Below are 18,317 nucleotides of genomic sequence, written 5' to 3'. Positions count from 1 at the left end.
TTCGGATCCTGGGCACGCACCGACGCACCGCTTCTCCGGCCATGCTGAGGCCGCGTCCCACGTGCAGCAACTGGAAGGATGTGCAGCTATGACATACAACTATCTACTAGAGCTTTGGAGGGGAAAAATAAATAAATAAAATCTTAAAAAAAAAAAAAAAAAGAAATGTTGGTCAGATTGATAAAGAGCAAGAAACTTAGTTCACTCTACAAGAATCAGTTAAAGGATATAAGAAATATGGTGCTTGTGAGAGCAGGGAAATAGGCTAGCTCAATTTATTTCAGATGTTTAAAGTAAATGTATGAGAAGCCAGTTTTATTAGTAATGGTAAATTGGCTGTGAGAATTGATGAATCGGTGCCTAAGGAACTCCAATTGCTTGTTTCTCTTAGAAATCATTATCCTGATCTTTTCCAGCAAGTGGAAACCAGTCCAGAGACCAGCAGGTCTTCTGATGCTTTTACCACTCAGCATGCTCTACGTCAAGCTCAGATGTCTAAGGAACTGGTTGAGTTGAATAAAGCCCTTGCACTGAAAGAGGCCCTAGCCAGGAAGATAACTCAGAATGACAGCCAACTACAGCCCATTCAGTACCAATACCAGGTAAAATATTTACTAGGCCAGCATTTGTTCATGTCTACCATCTCCCTTTAATTGTATAGGAAGAAAACAGGCACACTGTTTTTGATGATGACAAGACAACATAATGTGCATAGTACAACTGGAGTTGTAACTATTGATTTAAAAAAAGGATACATTCAGGATAGGAAACCTGTAATTTTGTTTCATTTAATCTAATACCTTACCTTATGCAACAGATGTTTAATAAATAGTTTGATAATGTTATAATAAATGCAGTCCCTACTTGTGGAGAAATTTGTTCTAATAACTATGCTGGGATTCTGAAAGTACATCCCTTAGTAGATGATCTAGGTTATAGTGTGAATTATGAAGAGATTTGTAGTAGATATCACGTGACTTGGCAACTGGCTAAACTGTTTTTCCTAGTGGTAGTTCTAAGTGGCCCTTGCTAATTAATAATCAGGTCTTTACTTAAAGACAAGTCTTTGGCTTTCAAGTTATCCACAAGGCTACCCTTGCTCCAGACCTTATTTTCTCTTGTAGCCCAGTGCTTTCCATCCACAAAGGGATGTTAGCAGGGCTGGTAGGGGGAAGAGTGGATTGTTTTCCCATCCACTTATATCCTACCACCCCCAAAGTCCTATATGCTTGTATCGAGAAATCCCTGTAGTACTCATGCGTTTCTACCACAAACTCCTCTAAATTTTCAAAGTAAACAAGAAAAATATTTCTCCTAAATAATTTTCACCGCTTTTTTCCTCTAGGGTAGAGGTTGCTTCCAAAATAATAACTGGGTTGCCAATAGAGGTTTTATTTCCTTTTTGTTATCACAGTCTTGTTTAACTTTTTTTAAAACTTAATTTTTATTTATGTCAAACAAATGCATGTATATCATTTTTAAAAGTCAAATAGTGGGCTGGCCTGGTGGTGTAATGGTTAAGTTCACGCACGCCGCTTTGGCAGTCCAGGGTTCACAGGTTCGGATCCCAGGGCCGGACCTACACACCGGTCATCAAGCCATGCTGTGGCGGCATCCCACATACAAAATAGGGGAGGTTTGGCACAGATATTAGCTCAGGGCCAATTTTCCTCACCCAAAAAAAAAAAACGAGTCAAATAGTATAATACTCAGAAAAATACAAGTAATCTCCTGCCCTACTACCTTCTCTCCTGTTCCCTAGGCTTATACTTTGAGTTCTTTAAGCTGTTTCTTCTGACATTTACCTCCATATTTCTAGATAAGAGTTGGTAGTATAATTATGTTGATTTAAAAATTTTAGACATTATTAATTGACTTCCCACTACAGAAGATGGGAATATAGCTTTCTTATACAACCACTCATGCACATTGCTTCACCTCTATCTTTCAAAATGGTTATATCACAATTTTTGATTAAATGAATATTTAATGTTTAAATTTTTATGATTACGTAAATATGTTTTACAGCTGAGCCACATAGTATAATATGATTCCATTTCCTTTCTTGTACAGTTTTTTGTATTTTCTAGAGTTACTAATCTCATTTTTTTTCATTTACTTAGTTTTCTATGTAGCTGTCAATAATTTGTCTCCAAACTTCCTGACAGAATTATAAAACTCCTCTTAATGTGGTCAAACATTCCAGGTAATTTATCAATCCATTTCTTTCTTGAAGACAACTCTCCTGGAATCTTCTATCCTGGTTTGCTTTCTCTAGGCCCACTGCTCAGCCATCAACCTGAGACCATCATCCTGGGAATCTGCTTCACTTCTCATCTCTGTGTTGAAACAGATTCTGTGTCTTCCTCGTTCTTGGAATACCCCTTTGTGTTGGTGGAATACAACCCCAATAGCTTTCTGAGAAAGTGTACATGAAAGGAAAATGTTTTAAAACAATGCATGCCTGAAAATAGCTTTTTGTTGTTGTGGTTGTTCTTACACTTGTTAGTTTGGCTGAGTTTAGAATTCTGCAATGGAAGTCGTTTTTCTTCAGAATTTTGAAGGCTTTGCTCCATTGTCTTTTATTTCCAGTGTTGCTGTTGAGAAGTCTGTTATAATTCCTGATTCTTTTTATTTGACCTGTATTTTTTTTTCCTCTGGAAGCTTTCAGGATCTTTTCTTTGTCCTCAGGTGTTATTCAATTTCACAATGATGTGCCTTGGTATGGGTCTTTTCTCGTTTATTGTTCTTGGTGCTTAGTGGATCCTTTCAATCTAGAAATTTGTATTCTCCTTTAATGGGAAGTTTTCTTGTATTATTTCTTTAATAATGCCTTCTCTCTCCATTTTCTCTTTTCTCTTTTCTTGCACTCCTCTTAGTCAGATATTGGATCTCTTAGATTTAGTCTCTGCTTTTCTTATCTCCTCCCTCCTATATTCTATTTCTTTGTCTTTTTTTTTTTTTTTTTTGGTGAGGAAGATTAGCCCTGAGCTAACATCCATTGCCAATCCTCCTCTTTTTGCTGAGGAAGGTTGGCCCTAAGCTAACATCTGTTGCCAATCTTCCTCTTTTTACTTGAGGAAGATTGTTACTGAGCTAACACCTGTGCCCATCCTCCTCAACTTTATACTGGGACGCCTGCCACAGCATCGCTTGATAAGCAGTGCCTAGGTCCGTGCCCAGGATCCAAATCTGTGAACCCTAGGCCGCCGAAGCCGAGGGCGTGCACTTAACCACTACCCCACCAGGCTGGTCCCTATTTCTTTGTCTTTTTATTCCATTCTCTAGAAGATTTCCTTCCATTCCTTCTGGTGAATTTTTTTATTTACCTATTAATTTCTAATATTTTTTTAATACTCTAATTCTTCCTTTTTATAGCCCCCTGTTCTTTTTTTTCATGGATGTAGTGCTCATCTCTAAGGGTAGAAATTAAATTTTGTTGAGGTTTGCATCTTCTTCCTGCCTTTCTTCTGTTTCCTTCAAATTCCTTTCTTTAGTGTGTTTTTTCGGTCTTTCTTTCATGTAAGAGCTTTTCTGAAATTTCCAGTGATCTTTGGCTGTCCATTCGTATTTAACAGTGAGGTACTAAAACCCAACAGGAAGTTCTGTATGCACAGGTTTCTCTTGGGCTGGTCAGTTTCGAATAAAGAAATCTTTCATTCTCCTGCCTGAAGTTGTGTGGGTAGGGTGGTATACCCTATTTCTAGTAACCCAGAGAAAATAAGGGAGCTCTAGTCTCTCCAGTTATATACAGACTTGTATTTAATCCTCTATGAGCAATATGATACTTTATCCCTGCCTTTTGCCATGTCTGCTGTCTGTGTCCAGCCTGTCAGGTTCAGCCTCTCCAGAGAGGAAACCTCTGCTCCTCTCTGTGGTTCTATGGCTTGTTTGTTTCTTCTTGGCGTTTGTCCTATAGGAGTCATATTTTAGCTTTTTCCACTCTGCTAAGCCAGTTACCACTTATCAATTATTTTCCTCTTCCAAAAGTCTGTTTCTATCTCTTGACTGCTGTCTTCATCCTTGTTGATTTATATCCTTTTTAGAGTCATTTTAGTGGAATTTTAGGAGGAAGCAAGTTACATATGTAGCTCAATCCTCCATGTTAACAGGACATAAAAGGCAACCTTTTTTAGGTCAAACGTATTTTGGCCTTTCCAGGGTAAACAAAGGGTTAATGGTAAGGCTGAGAAATTATTCCTCACTTCTGTACTCTTGCCTAGAGACACAGGTACATATGTTCCCTGAGAGTACTTCTAACCCTATGAAGAGGTGCTAGTAATGAGCTATTTATCTTACTTACTATTAAGTAACATATAGTAAGATATTGTTTCCTTTTTTCCCTTGGAATCAAATATGCTTGAGCTCCCAACTAAAAGTTAAGAGGAAATAAATTCTTAATGTAAATAGTACCTTTTAGTCACATGTAGATCACTGTCTTTTTCTAAGAAATAAAGGTAGCTTTGTTCTAAACAGTATTTTTCCTATAACTGTGAAGAATTGCTGTAGAAAAATTTGAGGAGGTATATGTTCTGATTAATGAAGATTACCATGAGTTATAGTAGCACAAGACTCAAATATTTGAATAATTCCCCTTGTGGAGTCAGTGAGACAGTTATTGACTGAATGTGGCAAATGTATTGAAGAGATACTATTTTTCACCCATCTGATTGGTAAAAAGTTTGAAGTGTAGTAGTATCAAATGTTGACAAGGGTACAGGGAAAGAAGTATTCTCATATATAGCGAGCGAGAGGGTAAATTAGAATAGCCACTTTGGAGGAGAGTTCGGCAATATCTATTAAAATTGAAAATGTGTACCCGCATGATCTTACAATTCCACTTGTCTCCCCTAGAAAAACTTTGCACATGTGCACAAAAGGCATATACAAGAATATTTCATTATGGCAAAAAAAAGAATGAGATAGATCTATATGCACTGATATAAATAAATCTCCAAGACCAAGTGAAAAAAAAAAGGCGAGTTACAGAATAATATACACATATAGTATAATTCTATTTATCTTTAACACATTTCAATAGGTACACACACACACATATATGCACATGTGTATGTATGTGTATATATCTATTTATTTACATATATTATATATTCTAGATATTTGCCACAATGTATTTATATATTTATTAATTATGTATATATTCTAGGCATTTACATATATGTGTAAATGTCTAGAATATGTAAATGTCCAGATATGTAATATGTAAATGTCTATAAAAAATGTCTGGAAGATCTGGACCAAGGTGAAGGCCATGGTTACTTCTAGAGAGAGGACTGAAATTTTGGCAAGGGTAGAGCAGTCAAGGGGACTTGCCTTATATATACATTATCTGGATTATTTTTTACAAAAATGTTGTCATATATATATATGTCATATATATAAGTATATATACACACACACATGATTGCCAGTTTAAATATGCAGGGTAACTCTAAAGCAATGAGATTGATTTTCATTGGTTATACTGAAGTGGCTCAGTATATTTCGTGTAAAACAGCTCTTGCCTATTTAGAAAGCCTCTCTGATACGGCCCTACCTAACCTGCCTCTGCTTCTTTGTGTCATTTCATTACTAGTCTAGGACCTGCATATAATCTTCTTGGCTGCCAACCACTCATCCAGCCAGTTTCCTTTAATCTTTTTTGGTTATGAGAACACGAAGGAGTCTGTTCATGGGGTTTTCTCAATCTTGGAAACTAATGAAACTTCAGTTTCTAGAATTCATTTCCTAAATGCATGCAGAACTGCAGTTGCTATTGAATACATATGTTTGCAAGTTCTGAATATAAGAATGTTTGTGCAGCTCTTTGCAGTTTACAAAAGGTCTTTACTTTTTATCTTATTTTGATCTTCCCAACAACCCTGTGAGATAGGTAGTGTTGTTAATTGTTTATATATCTAAGGAAACTCTTGGGGGTCCCCAAGACCACCCCCAGGTTCAGCAATTCACCAGAGGACTCACAGGTCTCAGCATATAGTCATACTCATGGCTATGATTTATTACAGTGAAAGGATACAAAGCAAAATCAGGAAAGGGAAAAGGCACATGGCACAAAGTCTGAAGGAAACCAGGTGCAAGCTTCCAAGAGTCTTTTCCCAGTGGAGTCACTCAGGATGCACTTAATTCCTCCAGCAATGGGTTGTGACAATGTGTATGAAATGTTGTCTATCAGGAAAGATCCCTTGAGCCTCGAAGTCCAGGGTTTTTACCAGGGGTCATTCTTGTAGGCTGTCTCTGCATAGCATGTACCAAAATTCTAGACTCCCAGAAGGAAAGCATGTGTTCAGGATAAATCATATTGTTTTCACAGTTTAGGCATAGTGAGCCACTCTTATCAGTTAGAGAATGGTGGGAACCCTACCAAAATTCAGGTTCCCAGACATGAACCAAGAGCCAGCCTTGTAAGCAGACCTTTTGAAGGACAGCAGTTTCAGGCTTGCTGTATTAACTCTTTTCTGCACAGAAACTAAGGCTAAAAGAGATGAAATGACTTTCCTTAAGATATTTAGATAGTAAGTGCTGGACTCAAGGTTCAAACCCAGGCCTTTGGATTCCAAGTCCATACTTTTCCCACTACATAACTTTTATCTCCATGAAATTAAGTACAAATGTTTTTCGTGTACAACTGAAGGGGTAAAATTGAATGTATAGTTCCCTAAGATGTGGAATGTTGTGATTTTCTTCCTATGCCTTGTAATGCTTTCTTTCTCTCTGACCTATAACGTTTCTAGGATAACATAAAAAATCTAGAATTGGAAGTCATCAATCTGCAAAAGGAAAAGGAAGAATTGGTTCTTGAACTTCAGACAACAAAGAAGGATATCAATCAAGCCAAGTAAGAATAAAGTCAATAAATATTATTTCAAGCTCCTATTATGTGTGAGGAGCTGTTGAGGAAATAGAGAAGTAAAAGAGCCATTTCCTGCCCCCACAGGATTTAAACCTAGTTTTGGAGAGGAGACCTAAACAAAAGAAAAGTTAAGTAATTGAGATTTTAAGTAACATCTCATGATGATAGTAAAAGAATGCCATAACACAGTATATGATTAGTAGGCAAATGAATTTCTTAGGCAGTAATTGCTTTAAGAGTTCAGAGACAGGAGATATCAATTCAGGCTGGCATGATCAAGGAAGGCTTTATAAGAAGTTAGCGTTTGAGCTGGATTTTGAAAGATTATCAGACCTACCAGACAGCAACAGTTTCTTTGTCCCTGCACTGATGATAAATTAGCTTTTGAATAGAATTAATGTCCAGGCTAGTAATTGAAAAATCAATCTAGCCATCCCTTAGTCAGTTAAGAATAAAACCAAAACAGATAACCAGAATATCCTACTCTCCCTCAGACCTCTGCCTTGTTGTCTATTCAACCTTCTTTTTGCTCAGTGACTCTGTTATATCTCTATTGAGTCTAACGTGCATGTTCTTTTTTTTTTTTTTTATAATTTTATTTATTTATTTTTCCCCCAAAGCCCCAGTAGATAGTTGTATGTCATAGCTGCACATCCTTCTAGTTGCTGTATGTGGGACGTGGCCTCAGCATGGCTGGAGAAGCGGTGCGTTGGTGCACACCCGGGATCCGAACCCAGGCCACCAGCAGCGGAGCACACGCACTTAACCGCTAAGCCACGGGGCCGGCTGCTAAAGTGCATGTTCTTAAAAGTTGTCCTGAATGTTTACTTTCTATCTCAGACTTGTGTAATAATCATCAGAATTATTCCTTACAGCTAAAGGGAACTGAAATGCCTTCAAAGAACCATGCTTTTAACACAGAGTGGTAGGGGAGTGGTGTATTGAGGCAATTGTATCGTTATATACTCAAAAAATTTGTTGTTTTGCTCTTTGTATTCAGCTTCCGTTATTCAGACAGTTTTGGTTGTTTGGGTGGTATTCATTATTTAAAGATGGCTATATGGTTGGTCACCTGTTTTATATATATCAGGGTTGTGAACCTGGGAGTCTAATATTCTGTCTTTTGAAGTCACGCTTTGCTGCTGCTAGTCTTCATTCCTACCGCATCTGTTTTTAGGTTGAGTGAGCGCCGCCGCAAACGTCTCCAGGAGCTAGAGGGTCAAATAGCTGATCTGAAGAAGAAACTGCATGAACAGTCCAAGCTTCTGAAGCTGAAAGAATCCACAGAGCATACTGTCTCCAAACTGAACCAGGAGATACAGGTAATAAACTCTTATCCTTGCATTTACCCTATTGACACTTACAAGCATAGGTGTTGCATTTAGAATTACACTACAGAGGCGTTTTCAGGTGAGAAAGTAACAGGTAAGGCCATCATTTCAAGTGTGTGAATCTCCACAAATGTCCCTCTTTTTGTGTGTGTGAGGAAGATGGGCCCTGAGCTAACATCTGCCAAACCTCCTCTTTTTGCTGAGGAAGACTGGCCCTGGTCTAACATCCATGCCCAACTTCCTCTACTTTATATGGGATGCCGCCACAGCATGGCTTGCCAAGCAGTGCATCGGTGCACGCCCGGGATCCGAACCAGCGAACCACGGGCCGCTGCAGCAGAGCGCGTGCACTTAACCGCTTGCGCCACCGGGCCGGCCCCCACAAATGTCCCTTTTGCAGAACATTGTGCTAGTAGTCATCTAGAATCTGAACAATAAAACCCTGCTTTGACATTCAGAGTTTAATGTTAGATTCACAGAAACCAAAGGGCAAAGATACCTTAATATTTAGTGGTGATGTCCTGACCACCTTCCATTATTATGGGGGATAATTTTGTAAATTATTTGCAAAATGACAGACACCTAGAGAAAATTTTCAGTAATTGAATGTTCAACTTCTGACATGTGCAAAGTGGTGGTTACACCACTTGTACTGAACCCTTTAGAATACAATTGTTGCTAGATGGATTTGTCCTTGAGGCTTAGATATTTCCTTGAAACTTCATTTATATACAATGAATTTAGGGCTGGATTTAGCATATAGGTACATTTTTTTCTTTTATTTCTTCAGAGTGTTCATTTGTGTATTCTATACTTAGAAACTCTATGCAGGTATAGCAAGGAGTATTGCAAGCCTAATCAGAAAATCTTTTGGCAGCCGTCTCAGCTTAGCTCTGGGTTTTCTCTCTTCTTAATGGTTAGTCTATCCGTCTGCACATCAGCCTAGAATAAGTACAGATGACTAATACTTGTACTGGTTTTTGTTTTTACAGGTGATGAAAAACCAGCGGGTACAGTTAATGCGTCAGATGAAAGAGGATGCTGAGAAGTTTAGACAGTGGAAGCAACAAAAAGACAAAGAAGTAATCCAGTTAAAAGAACGAGTAAGTAACTATAACTTCTCAGAGGCCTACCTAATAAACCCTTCTCTGGGCTTACTAGCATTAAAGCTTCTTCAAACAACTGGTGTCTCTAAAAATGTGACACATTCATGAATTTAACAACTATTTATTAAACATCTATTATGTGCAAGGTACTATCCACTAGATACCATGGAAAATAGAAAGATGAGTAAGTAGTATATGAGCTCTGCCCTTGAAGAATGTCTTGTCTAAAGGGGAAGGTGAGACATAAGCATGGTTTTCTCCAATACAAGGAATAAAGAGATCTGTGCTTTACGAATGGTCTAAAATACTAAAGTAATTAAGAAAAGGAAGCACACTTGCAGTTGGAGTGAAAAGATGATAGCTGAACAGGCCTTGAATAATAGGGATGATTTTGATAGAGATAAGTGAAGGCATTCCGAATAGATAGACTAGCAGGAGCAAAGACACAGAGATGACAACTTTGTAGGCATATTCAAGGAATGGCGAATGGTCCAGCTGGGATGAAGGATAGTAGTAGAAGATTCCATTGGAAAGACAAGTTGAAGCTGGATTGTTAAAGATCCGAAAAGTTTGAACTTTATTTTGTTAGCAGTGTAAAGATTTTTAAGGTTTTTGAGAAACAAAGTGATGTCAGCAAACTACTGCTTTAGAAAGATACATCTGGGAATGATGTGTAGAACTGAAGTATTGAGAAATCATTAAAGGAATTAATATGCTATACTACAAAATATTCATATTCCCTTAATGTAAAAGAAAGCAGTAAAGGAGGAACAGAGGAACAAAAACGATATAAGACATAGAAAACAAAAAGTAAACTTGAAAACATAAATCCAGCCATATCAATAATAACATAATGTGAGTGGATTAAACAATCTAATCAAAGGGCAGAGATTGTCAGACTGGATTAAAAAACCAAGAGCTATAACAAGATATGCTGTCTACAGAAGATACATAATGGATTCAAAGATACAAATTAGGGGCCGGCCCCATGGCGTAGCAGTTAAGTGCGCGTGCTCCGCTGCTGGCGGCCTGGGTTCGGATCCTGGGTGCACACCGACACACCGCTTGTCAGGCCATGCTGTGGCAGCGTCGCACATAAAGTGGAGGAAGATGGGCACAGATGTTAGCTCAGGACCCAAAAAAAAAAACAAAGATACAAATTAGTTGAAAGTAAACGAATGGAAAAAGATCTGCCATTCAAACATCAGCCATAAAAGAGCTGAAGTGGCTATACAGACAAAATACACTTTAAAACACAAATGTTACTAAAAATAAAGAGGAACATTTTATAATGATAAAAGAGTCAATCCATCAGGAAGATATAACAATTATAAAAAAAATATATGCACCTAATAACAGAGCCCCAAAATACATGAAGCAAACACAGAAATAGACAAATCAACAATAATATTTGAACACTTCAATACCCCACTTTCAATAATGAATAGAACAACTAGGCACAAGATCAGCAAAGATAGCGAAGACTTCAGCAATACTATAAACTAATTATACCTTTAAAATTTAAAAGAATTGAAACAAAGTATATTTTCCAACCACAATGAAATGAAATAAGAAATCAATAACAGAAATTTGAGAAATTGACAAATATGAGCAAATTAAACAACACAATCTTAATTAAATAATGGGTTTATTATTAATTAAATAAGAAATCACAAGGAAAATTTGAGATGAATAAAAACAGAGACACAACATAACAAAACTTATGAGTTGCAGCTAAAGCAGCGTTTAGAGGGAAATTTATCGTTGTGAATGCCTATATTGAAAATGAAGAAAGATCTCAAATCAATAACCTAGGCTACTACTTTAAGACCCTGAAAAAAAGAAGAGCAAACTAAACCCAAAGCTAGTGGAAGGAAAGAAATATTAAAGGTTAGAGTAGAAATTAATGAAATAGGGAATAGAAAAACAATAGAGAAAAATCAATGAAACCAAAAGTTGGTCCTTTAAAATGATCAGCAAGTACTGACAAACCTTTAGGTAGGCTTAATAAGAAAAAAAGAAGATTCAAATTACTAAAATTAGGAATAAAAGACTAGTGATGAATCCTTTCAGAAGGAAATGAATCCTGATGATGAATCCTGAATCCTTTCAGAAGGAAAAGATTATAAGAGAATACTATGAACAACTGTATGCCAACAAATTAGATAGCCTAGATGAAATGGAAAAATTCTTGGAAAGATAAAAACTGCCAAAACTGACTCAAGAAGAAATAGAAAATCTGTACAGACCCATAACAAGACAACTGTCTATGTAAGGACTCATAAATATGTAGTTGCCCTCCACATGCTTGCTCATATCATTACCCCAGGAAGAGATGGTATACAGGAATGGTTAAATGCAGAAAGAAAAGCCCAGGCCCAGATGGCTTCACTAATGAGTTCTATCAGAAATTTAAAGAAGGAATAATACCAATTTTTCAGAAACTATTACAAAAAACAGAAGCAGAGGGAACACTTCCCAACTCATTCTTTGAGGCCAATATTTCTCTGATACCTAAACCATACAAAGACGTCCCCATAAAACTACAGACCAATATCTCTTATGAATAGAGATGTGGGAAATCTTCAACATAATACTAACAAACTGAATCCTCCTGCAACATATAAAAACAATGATACACCATGAGCAAGTAAAGTTTATCTGAAAAAATGCAAGCCTCCTCTAACATCTGAAAATCAATTAATGTAATACACCACATCAGTAAAATAAAGGACAAGAACCACGTGATCATCTCAATAGACACAGAAAAAGCATTTGAGAAAATCCAATACCCTTTCATGATAAAAGCACTCAATAAATTAGGAGTAGAAGGGAACTACCTCAACCTGATAAAGGGCATTTATGAAAAACCCACAGCTAACATCATACTTAATGGTGAAAGACAGAATACTGTACCCCTAAGATCAGAAGCAAGACAAGGATATCTGCTCTCACCACTTCTACTCAACATTGTTCTGGAGGTTCTAGCCAGGGCACTTAGGCAAGAAAAATATATAAAAGGCATCCAGATTGGAAAGGAAGAAGCAAAACTATCTCTGTTAGCAGATGACATGATCTTGTATATAGAAAATCCTAGAGAATCTACTAAAAACCTATTAGAACTAATACATAAGTTCAGCAAGGTTGCAGAATATAAGTTCAATGTACAAAAATCAGTTGTTTTTCCATACACTAGCAACTAACAATTTGAAAATGAAATTAAGATAATTCCATTTATAATAGCATCAATAAGAATAAAATACTTAGGAATAAACTTAAAAAACAAGTGTAAGACTTATGCACTAAAAACTTCAAAATATCATTGAATTAATTAAAGATCTAATTAAATGGAAAGATAACCTGTGTTCATGGATGGGAAGACTTAATATTCTTAAGATGGAATACTCCCCAGATTGATCTACAAGTTCAACACAATCCCAATCAAAATTTCATCTGGCTTATTTGCAGAAATTCACACGCTGATCCTAAAATTCATACGGAAATGCAAGTGACCCAGAATAGTCATAACATCTTGAAAGAGAAGAATGAATTTGGAGATGTCACATTTCCTGATTGCAACACATCCATCACCTCACATAGTTACCCCCACTTTTTTCTAGTGTGGTGAGAACACTTAAGATCTACTCTCTTAGCATATTTCAAGTATACACTACAGTATTATTAACTATTTCAAGTATACACTACAGTATTATTAACTATAGTCACTATGCTATAAATAAATCCCCAGAACTTATTCATCTTATAAGTGAAAGTTTGTACCCTTTGACCAACCTTTCCCCATTTTCTCCATCCCTCAGTCCCTGGTAACCACCATTCTACTCTCTGGTTCTATGGCTTCGACTTTTTTAGATTCCACATATAAGTGAGATTATACAGTGTTTTTCTTTCTCAGTCTGGTTTATTTCCCTTAGCATAATGACCTCCAGGTTCATCCATGTTGTCGCAAATGACAGGATTTCCTTCTTGTTTATGGCTGAATAATATTCCATCATATGGACATAGATAGATACACACACCACATTTTCTTTATCCATTCATCTGTCAACAAATACTTAGGTTGTTTACATATCTTGGTTATTGTGAATAATGCTGCAATGAACACAGGAGTGCAGATATCTCTTCAAGATACTGATTTCATTTCCTTTGGATATACACCTAGTAATGGGATTGCTGGATCGTATGGTAGTTCTATTTTTAATTTTTTGAGGAATCTCCATACTGTTTTCCATAATGACTGTACCATTGAAAGACTCTTGTTTTGTTTTGTTTTGCATTTTGTGAGGAAGATTAGCCCTGAGCTAACATCCGTTGCCAATCCTACTCTTTTTTTGCTGAGGAAGATTGGCCCTGGGCTAACATCCGTGCTCTTTCTCTACTTGACTCTGTAGAGAAAGACCTCTGTGACTCTGCCACAGCATGGCTTGAAAAGCAGTGCGGTTGTCCGTGCCCAGGATCCGAATCTGCGAATCCTGGGCCGCCGAAGCAGAGCACGGGAACTTAACTGCTATGCCACCCGGTGGGCCCCTCTTTAGTTTTATTTTAGCTAGCTGAATAGCAATTAAATGTCTTACTTTTTTCTTCTCAGGATCGTAAGAGGCAGTATGAACTGCTCAAACTTGAAAGAAACTTCCAGAAACAGTCTAATGTGCTCAGACGTAAAACTGAAGAGGTAAGAAAATCCAATCTGCTAGGTCAAGTGTATTGTCACCTTCAGGCTTAGATGCTGGCAAAGTAGTATCCTTTAAATGAGCCAGTGTCCTGAGAAACCAGGATACCAATCTTGACCAGCAATTCCTAAGTCTTGATCTCTGTTTATATGTCATGAACTGTGAGAGCAGGTAAAAACCTGAGAAAATGGTACTATTTGAATAAGGATTTCTTTTCTGATTGAGCTTGCTTCTTTCCAAAACTACATAGAGTAATATTCATATGTGACATTTCCAGACACTTGCAGTCTGCGGTACTTCCTTCAAATGTGTACCTCCCCTAGGCTCTAAGGCAGTAACTGCTCACTAGTATTATGTACATGGAGACTTATACACTTGGTTCCTATAGGAGCTCAAACCCATAGAATTTTTTATTTTTCTTTACTAATATGCTGGAAATACTAATATGCTAGAAAGAATGTTCTTCCTTTTACCTTTTTTTCTTTTTACCCTTTAATTTAACATTACTATGAGCCATTTTTATTTAGGCAGCGGCTGCCAACAAGCGTCTCAAGGATGCTCTTCAAAAACAACGGGAGGTTGCAGACAAGCGGAAGGAGACTCAGAGCCGTGGAATAGAAGGCAGTACTGCAACTCGAGTGAAGGTATGGACAGCTTGAACTGCCATTTCTCTTATGTACATTGGGGATAGGAAAAAATGGGAACTAGCTTTCTTTTTGTTTAGAAGTAAACACTGCAAAATCTGAAGTTCTACCTGAAAGCCTTATTTCCTAAAGATATGAATATCTTTGAACGGTTGTTAAAGACCAAGAGTAGAGAATCCTTTCTATCCCTGCCCCTGTTCAGATTCAGTTAATTTTTTAACAGTTTTACTGAGGTATAATTGACCCACGATAAATTGTACATATTTAAAGTGTACAATTTAATAAGTTTTGACACAGATATACACCCATGAAATCACCACAATCAAGATAATGTCAATGTCCCCTATAACCAAAACTTCTGTTGTACCCCTTTGTAATCCCTCCCTCCCCTCCGCAGTCCTCTACGCCCTGTCTCCAGGCAACCATTAATCTGCTTTCTGTCATTATAGATTTTTTTCATTTTCTAGAATTTTATAAAAATTGAATCATATAGTATATTTTTTTCGGGCTTTTATTCAGCATAATTATTTTGAGATTCATCCATATGGCTGTAGCAATACTTCTTTCCTTTTTATTGCTGAGTGGCATCCCCCATTGTATGGATATATCACAATTTGTTTTTATCCATTCACCTGTAGATGAACATTTGTGTTGTTTCCAGTTTGGGGCTATTACAAATATTGTACTGAACATTTGTGTACAAGTCTTTGTGTGGATATATGTTTTTATCTCTTTGGGGTAGATAATCTATGAGTGGAGTCGCTGGCTCATATGGTAGGTGTATGTTTTAAATTTTAAGCAACTGCCAAATTGTTTTCCAAAGTGATTGTGCCATTTTACATTCCTACTAGCGATGAATGCTGTACATTCTCACCAATACTTAGTTATGGTCAGTCTTTTAAATTTTAGCTATTCTAGTGGATGGGTAGTGGTACCTCATTGTGGTTTTAGTTTTGATTTTCCTAATGACTAAGGATATTGAGCATCTTTTCATGTGCTTATTTGCCATATGTATGTTTTGTGAAATATGTTTTCAAATCTTCTCCCAATTTTTGAATTGGGTTATATTTTTTCTTACTTTTGAGTTAGACTTCTTTATATATTCTAGATATATCTAACAAAGGACTTCTATGTTTTATACATATTTTCTCCCAGGCTGTGGCTTTCCTTTTCATTTTGCAACAGTATCTTTTGAAGACCGAGCAAAGCTTTTTAATTTTAATGCCATCCAATTTACCTGATATTTTTTCTTTTATACTTCCTGGTTTTTATGTCCTATTTAAGAAATCTTTGCCAAACCCAAGGTCACTAAGGTTTCCTCCTAAGTTTTCTTCTAGAAGTTATATAGTATTGTCTATGATTCATTTTGGCTTGACACCTTTCTCAAAATCAAATGTCCATAAGTTGATTTCTAGATTCTATTCCATTGATCTACATGTCTGTCTTTATGCCAATACCAAAATGTTTTGATTACACTAGTTTTATAAGTCCTGAAATCAGGTGGTATAAGTCCTCCAAAGTTGTTATTCTTTTTCAAAATAGTTTTGGGAAAACTAGATCCTTTGCATTTCCCTATAAATTTTAGAATCAGCTTATCAGTTTCTACAAAAAGTCTGCTGGGAGTTTGATTAGGATTGCATAGGATCTATAGGTAAATTTGAGGAGAATTTACGTCTTAACAATATTGAGTCATTTGATCCATGAACACCATACATCTCTCCACTTAAGTCTTTAATTTCTCTCAGCAGTATTTTAGTTTTCAGTGTACAGATGTTGCACATCTTTTATCAAATATTTCATATTTTTATGATATTAGAAATTGTTTTTAATTTCAGTTTCTAACTGTTTGGACATACCTGTTGGTTCTTGTAGGTTTTTTGTAGAGTCCTTAGGATTTTCTTCATAGATAATCATGTCATCTGCAAATAGGGACAATTTTATTTATTCTTATCTGCTGTGTATGCCTTTTTTGTGTGTGGGGAAGATTAGCCCTGAGCTAACATCCGATACCAATCCTCCTCTTTTTGCTGAGGAAGATTGGCCCTGAGCTAACATCCATGTCCATCTTCCTCTGCTTTATATGGGACGCTGCCACAGCATGGCTTGACAAGCGGTGCGTCGGTCTGCGCCTGGGATCCGAACCTGCGAACCCCGGGCTGCCAAAGCAGAGCGCACCAACTTAACCGCTACGCCACCAGGCCGGCCCCTGCTGAAAGTTTTTATCATGAGTGGATGTTGGGTTTTTTCAAAAGTTTTTTCTGAATCCTATTGAGATGATCTTATAGTTGGTGTGTTTTTACTCTGTTAGTATGGCAAATGACATTGATTTTTTTTTTCAATTTATTTTTCAAGGCATAACTGACATATAGTAAGATTTACCCTTTTCAGCATACAGTTCTGCGAGTTTTGTCAAACACATACAGTTGTATGACTACCACCACAATCAAGATATAGAATAGTTCTATTAGCCCCCAAAATTCCCCTATACCCCATTGTAGTCAACTCCTCCCACATCCCTGGCCCTTGGCAAACACTGATCTATATTCTGTCATTATCGTTTTCCCTTTGCATCAGTGTCATACAAATAGAAACATACAGTATGGCTTCTTTCATTTAGCGTAATGCATTTGAGATTCATCCATGTTGTTGCCTGTATCAACAGTTTGTACTTTTTTTTTTTTTGCTGAATTGTATTCCATTGTATGGATGTCCCACAGTTTGTTTATCTATTCACCTGTTAAAGGATATTTGGGGGCTTTTTTCCAGTTTCTGGGTAAACATAGGTAATCATTTCACTTGGATAAACACCTAGGAGTGGGAGTGCTGAATCATATGGTAAGTGTATGTTTAACTTTATAAGAAACTGCCAAATTGTTTATCTAGTTGTTCATTGCTGGTGTATAGAAATACAATTGATTTTTTGTGTATTAACTTTTATCTTCTGATTTTATTAGTCTAGTAGCTATTTTGTAGGTTCTTTGAGATTTTCTACATAGACAATCATGCCATCTGTAAATACAGTTTTATTTCTTCCTTTTTAATCTGTATGTCTTATTTCTTTTACTTGCCGTATTGTATTGGCTAGGACCTTCAGGATGATGTCGAGTAGGAGTGATGACAGTAGAAACCCTTCTGTTTTTCCTGATCTCAGGAGCAAAGCATTCAGTCTTTCACCATTAAGTATAATGTTAGCTGTATGGGCTGGCCCCATGGCTTAGCGGTTAAGTGCGTGCACTCCACTGCTGGCGGCCCGGGTTCGGATCCCAGGCACACACCGACGCACCGCTTCTCCGGCCATGCTGAGGCGGCGTCCCACATACAGCAACTAGAGGGATGTGCAGCTATGACATACAACTATCTACTGGGGCTTTGGGGGAAAAAATAAAAATAAATAAATAAATAATGTTAGCTGTAGGTTTTTCGTAGATGCCCTTTATCAGCTTGAGGAAGTTCTTATCTGTTCTTAGTTTGCTGTAAGTTTTTATTCTGAGTGGATGTAAATTTTGTCAAATGCTTTTTGTCTGTAGCTTTTTGATTTGGTAGATTACTTTGATGTTCAAATATGGAAGCAACCTTGCATTCCTTGGATAAACTCCACTTGGTTTTGATAAATCATCCTTTTTGTGTATTTTTGAGTTCAACAATATGTAAAATTAAAATTTTGCTAAAATCGAAAT

General features: G+C 36.9%; 1 protein-coding gene across 4 annotated transcripts in view; it reads left to right on the top strand.

Annotated features, from left to right (window-relative positions):
- The window catches only part of KIF4A (kinesin family member 4A), a 108,026-nt gene that overhangs the window by 64,202 nt on the left and 25,507 nt on the right, over nucleotides 1–18,317 (top strand). For all 4 annotated transcript variants that reach the window (XM_087427354.1, XM_087427355.1, XM_004439876.3 and 1 more), the window contains 6 exons: nucleotides 417–602; nucleotides 6,753–6,856; nucleotides 8,049–8,193; nucleotides 9,195–9,305; nucleotides 13,915–13,998; nucleotides 14,524–14,640. In XM_087427354.1, coding sequence (XP_087283480.1) covers nucleotides 417–602; nucleotides 6,753–6,856; nucleotides 8,049–8,193; nucleotides 9,195–9,305; nucleotides 13,915–13,998; nucleotides 14,524–14,640 — 747 coding nt within the window. The remainder of the gene's footprint in view (nucleotides 1–416; nucleotides 603–6,752; nucleotides 6,857–8,048; nucleotides 8,194–9,194; nucleotides 9,306–13,914; nucleotides 13,999–14,523; nucleotides 14,641–18,317) is intronic.

This window comes from Ceratotherium simum, chromosome X (genome assembly GCF_057802395.1).
Source record: "Ceratotherium simum simum isolate JZ-2026a chromosome X, ASM5780239v1, whole genome shotgun sequence".
NCBI classification, from domain to species: domain Eukaryota; kingdom Metazoa; phylum Chordata; class Mammalia; order Perissodactyla; family Rhinocerotidae; genus Ceratotherium; species Ceratotherium simum.
Note: the sequence above shows the minus strand (reverse complement) of the source record. Positions and strands in the feature narration are given on the sequence as shown.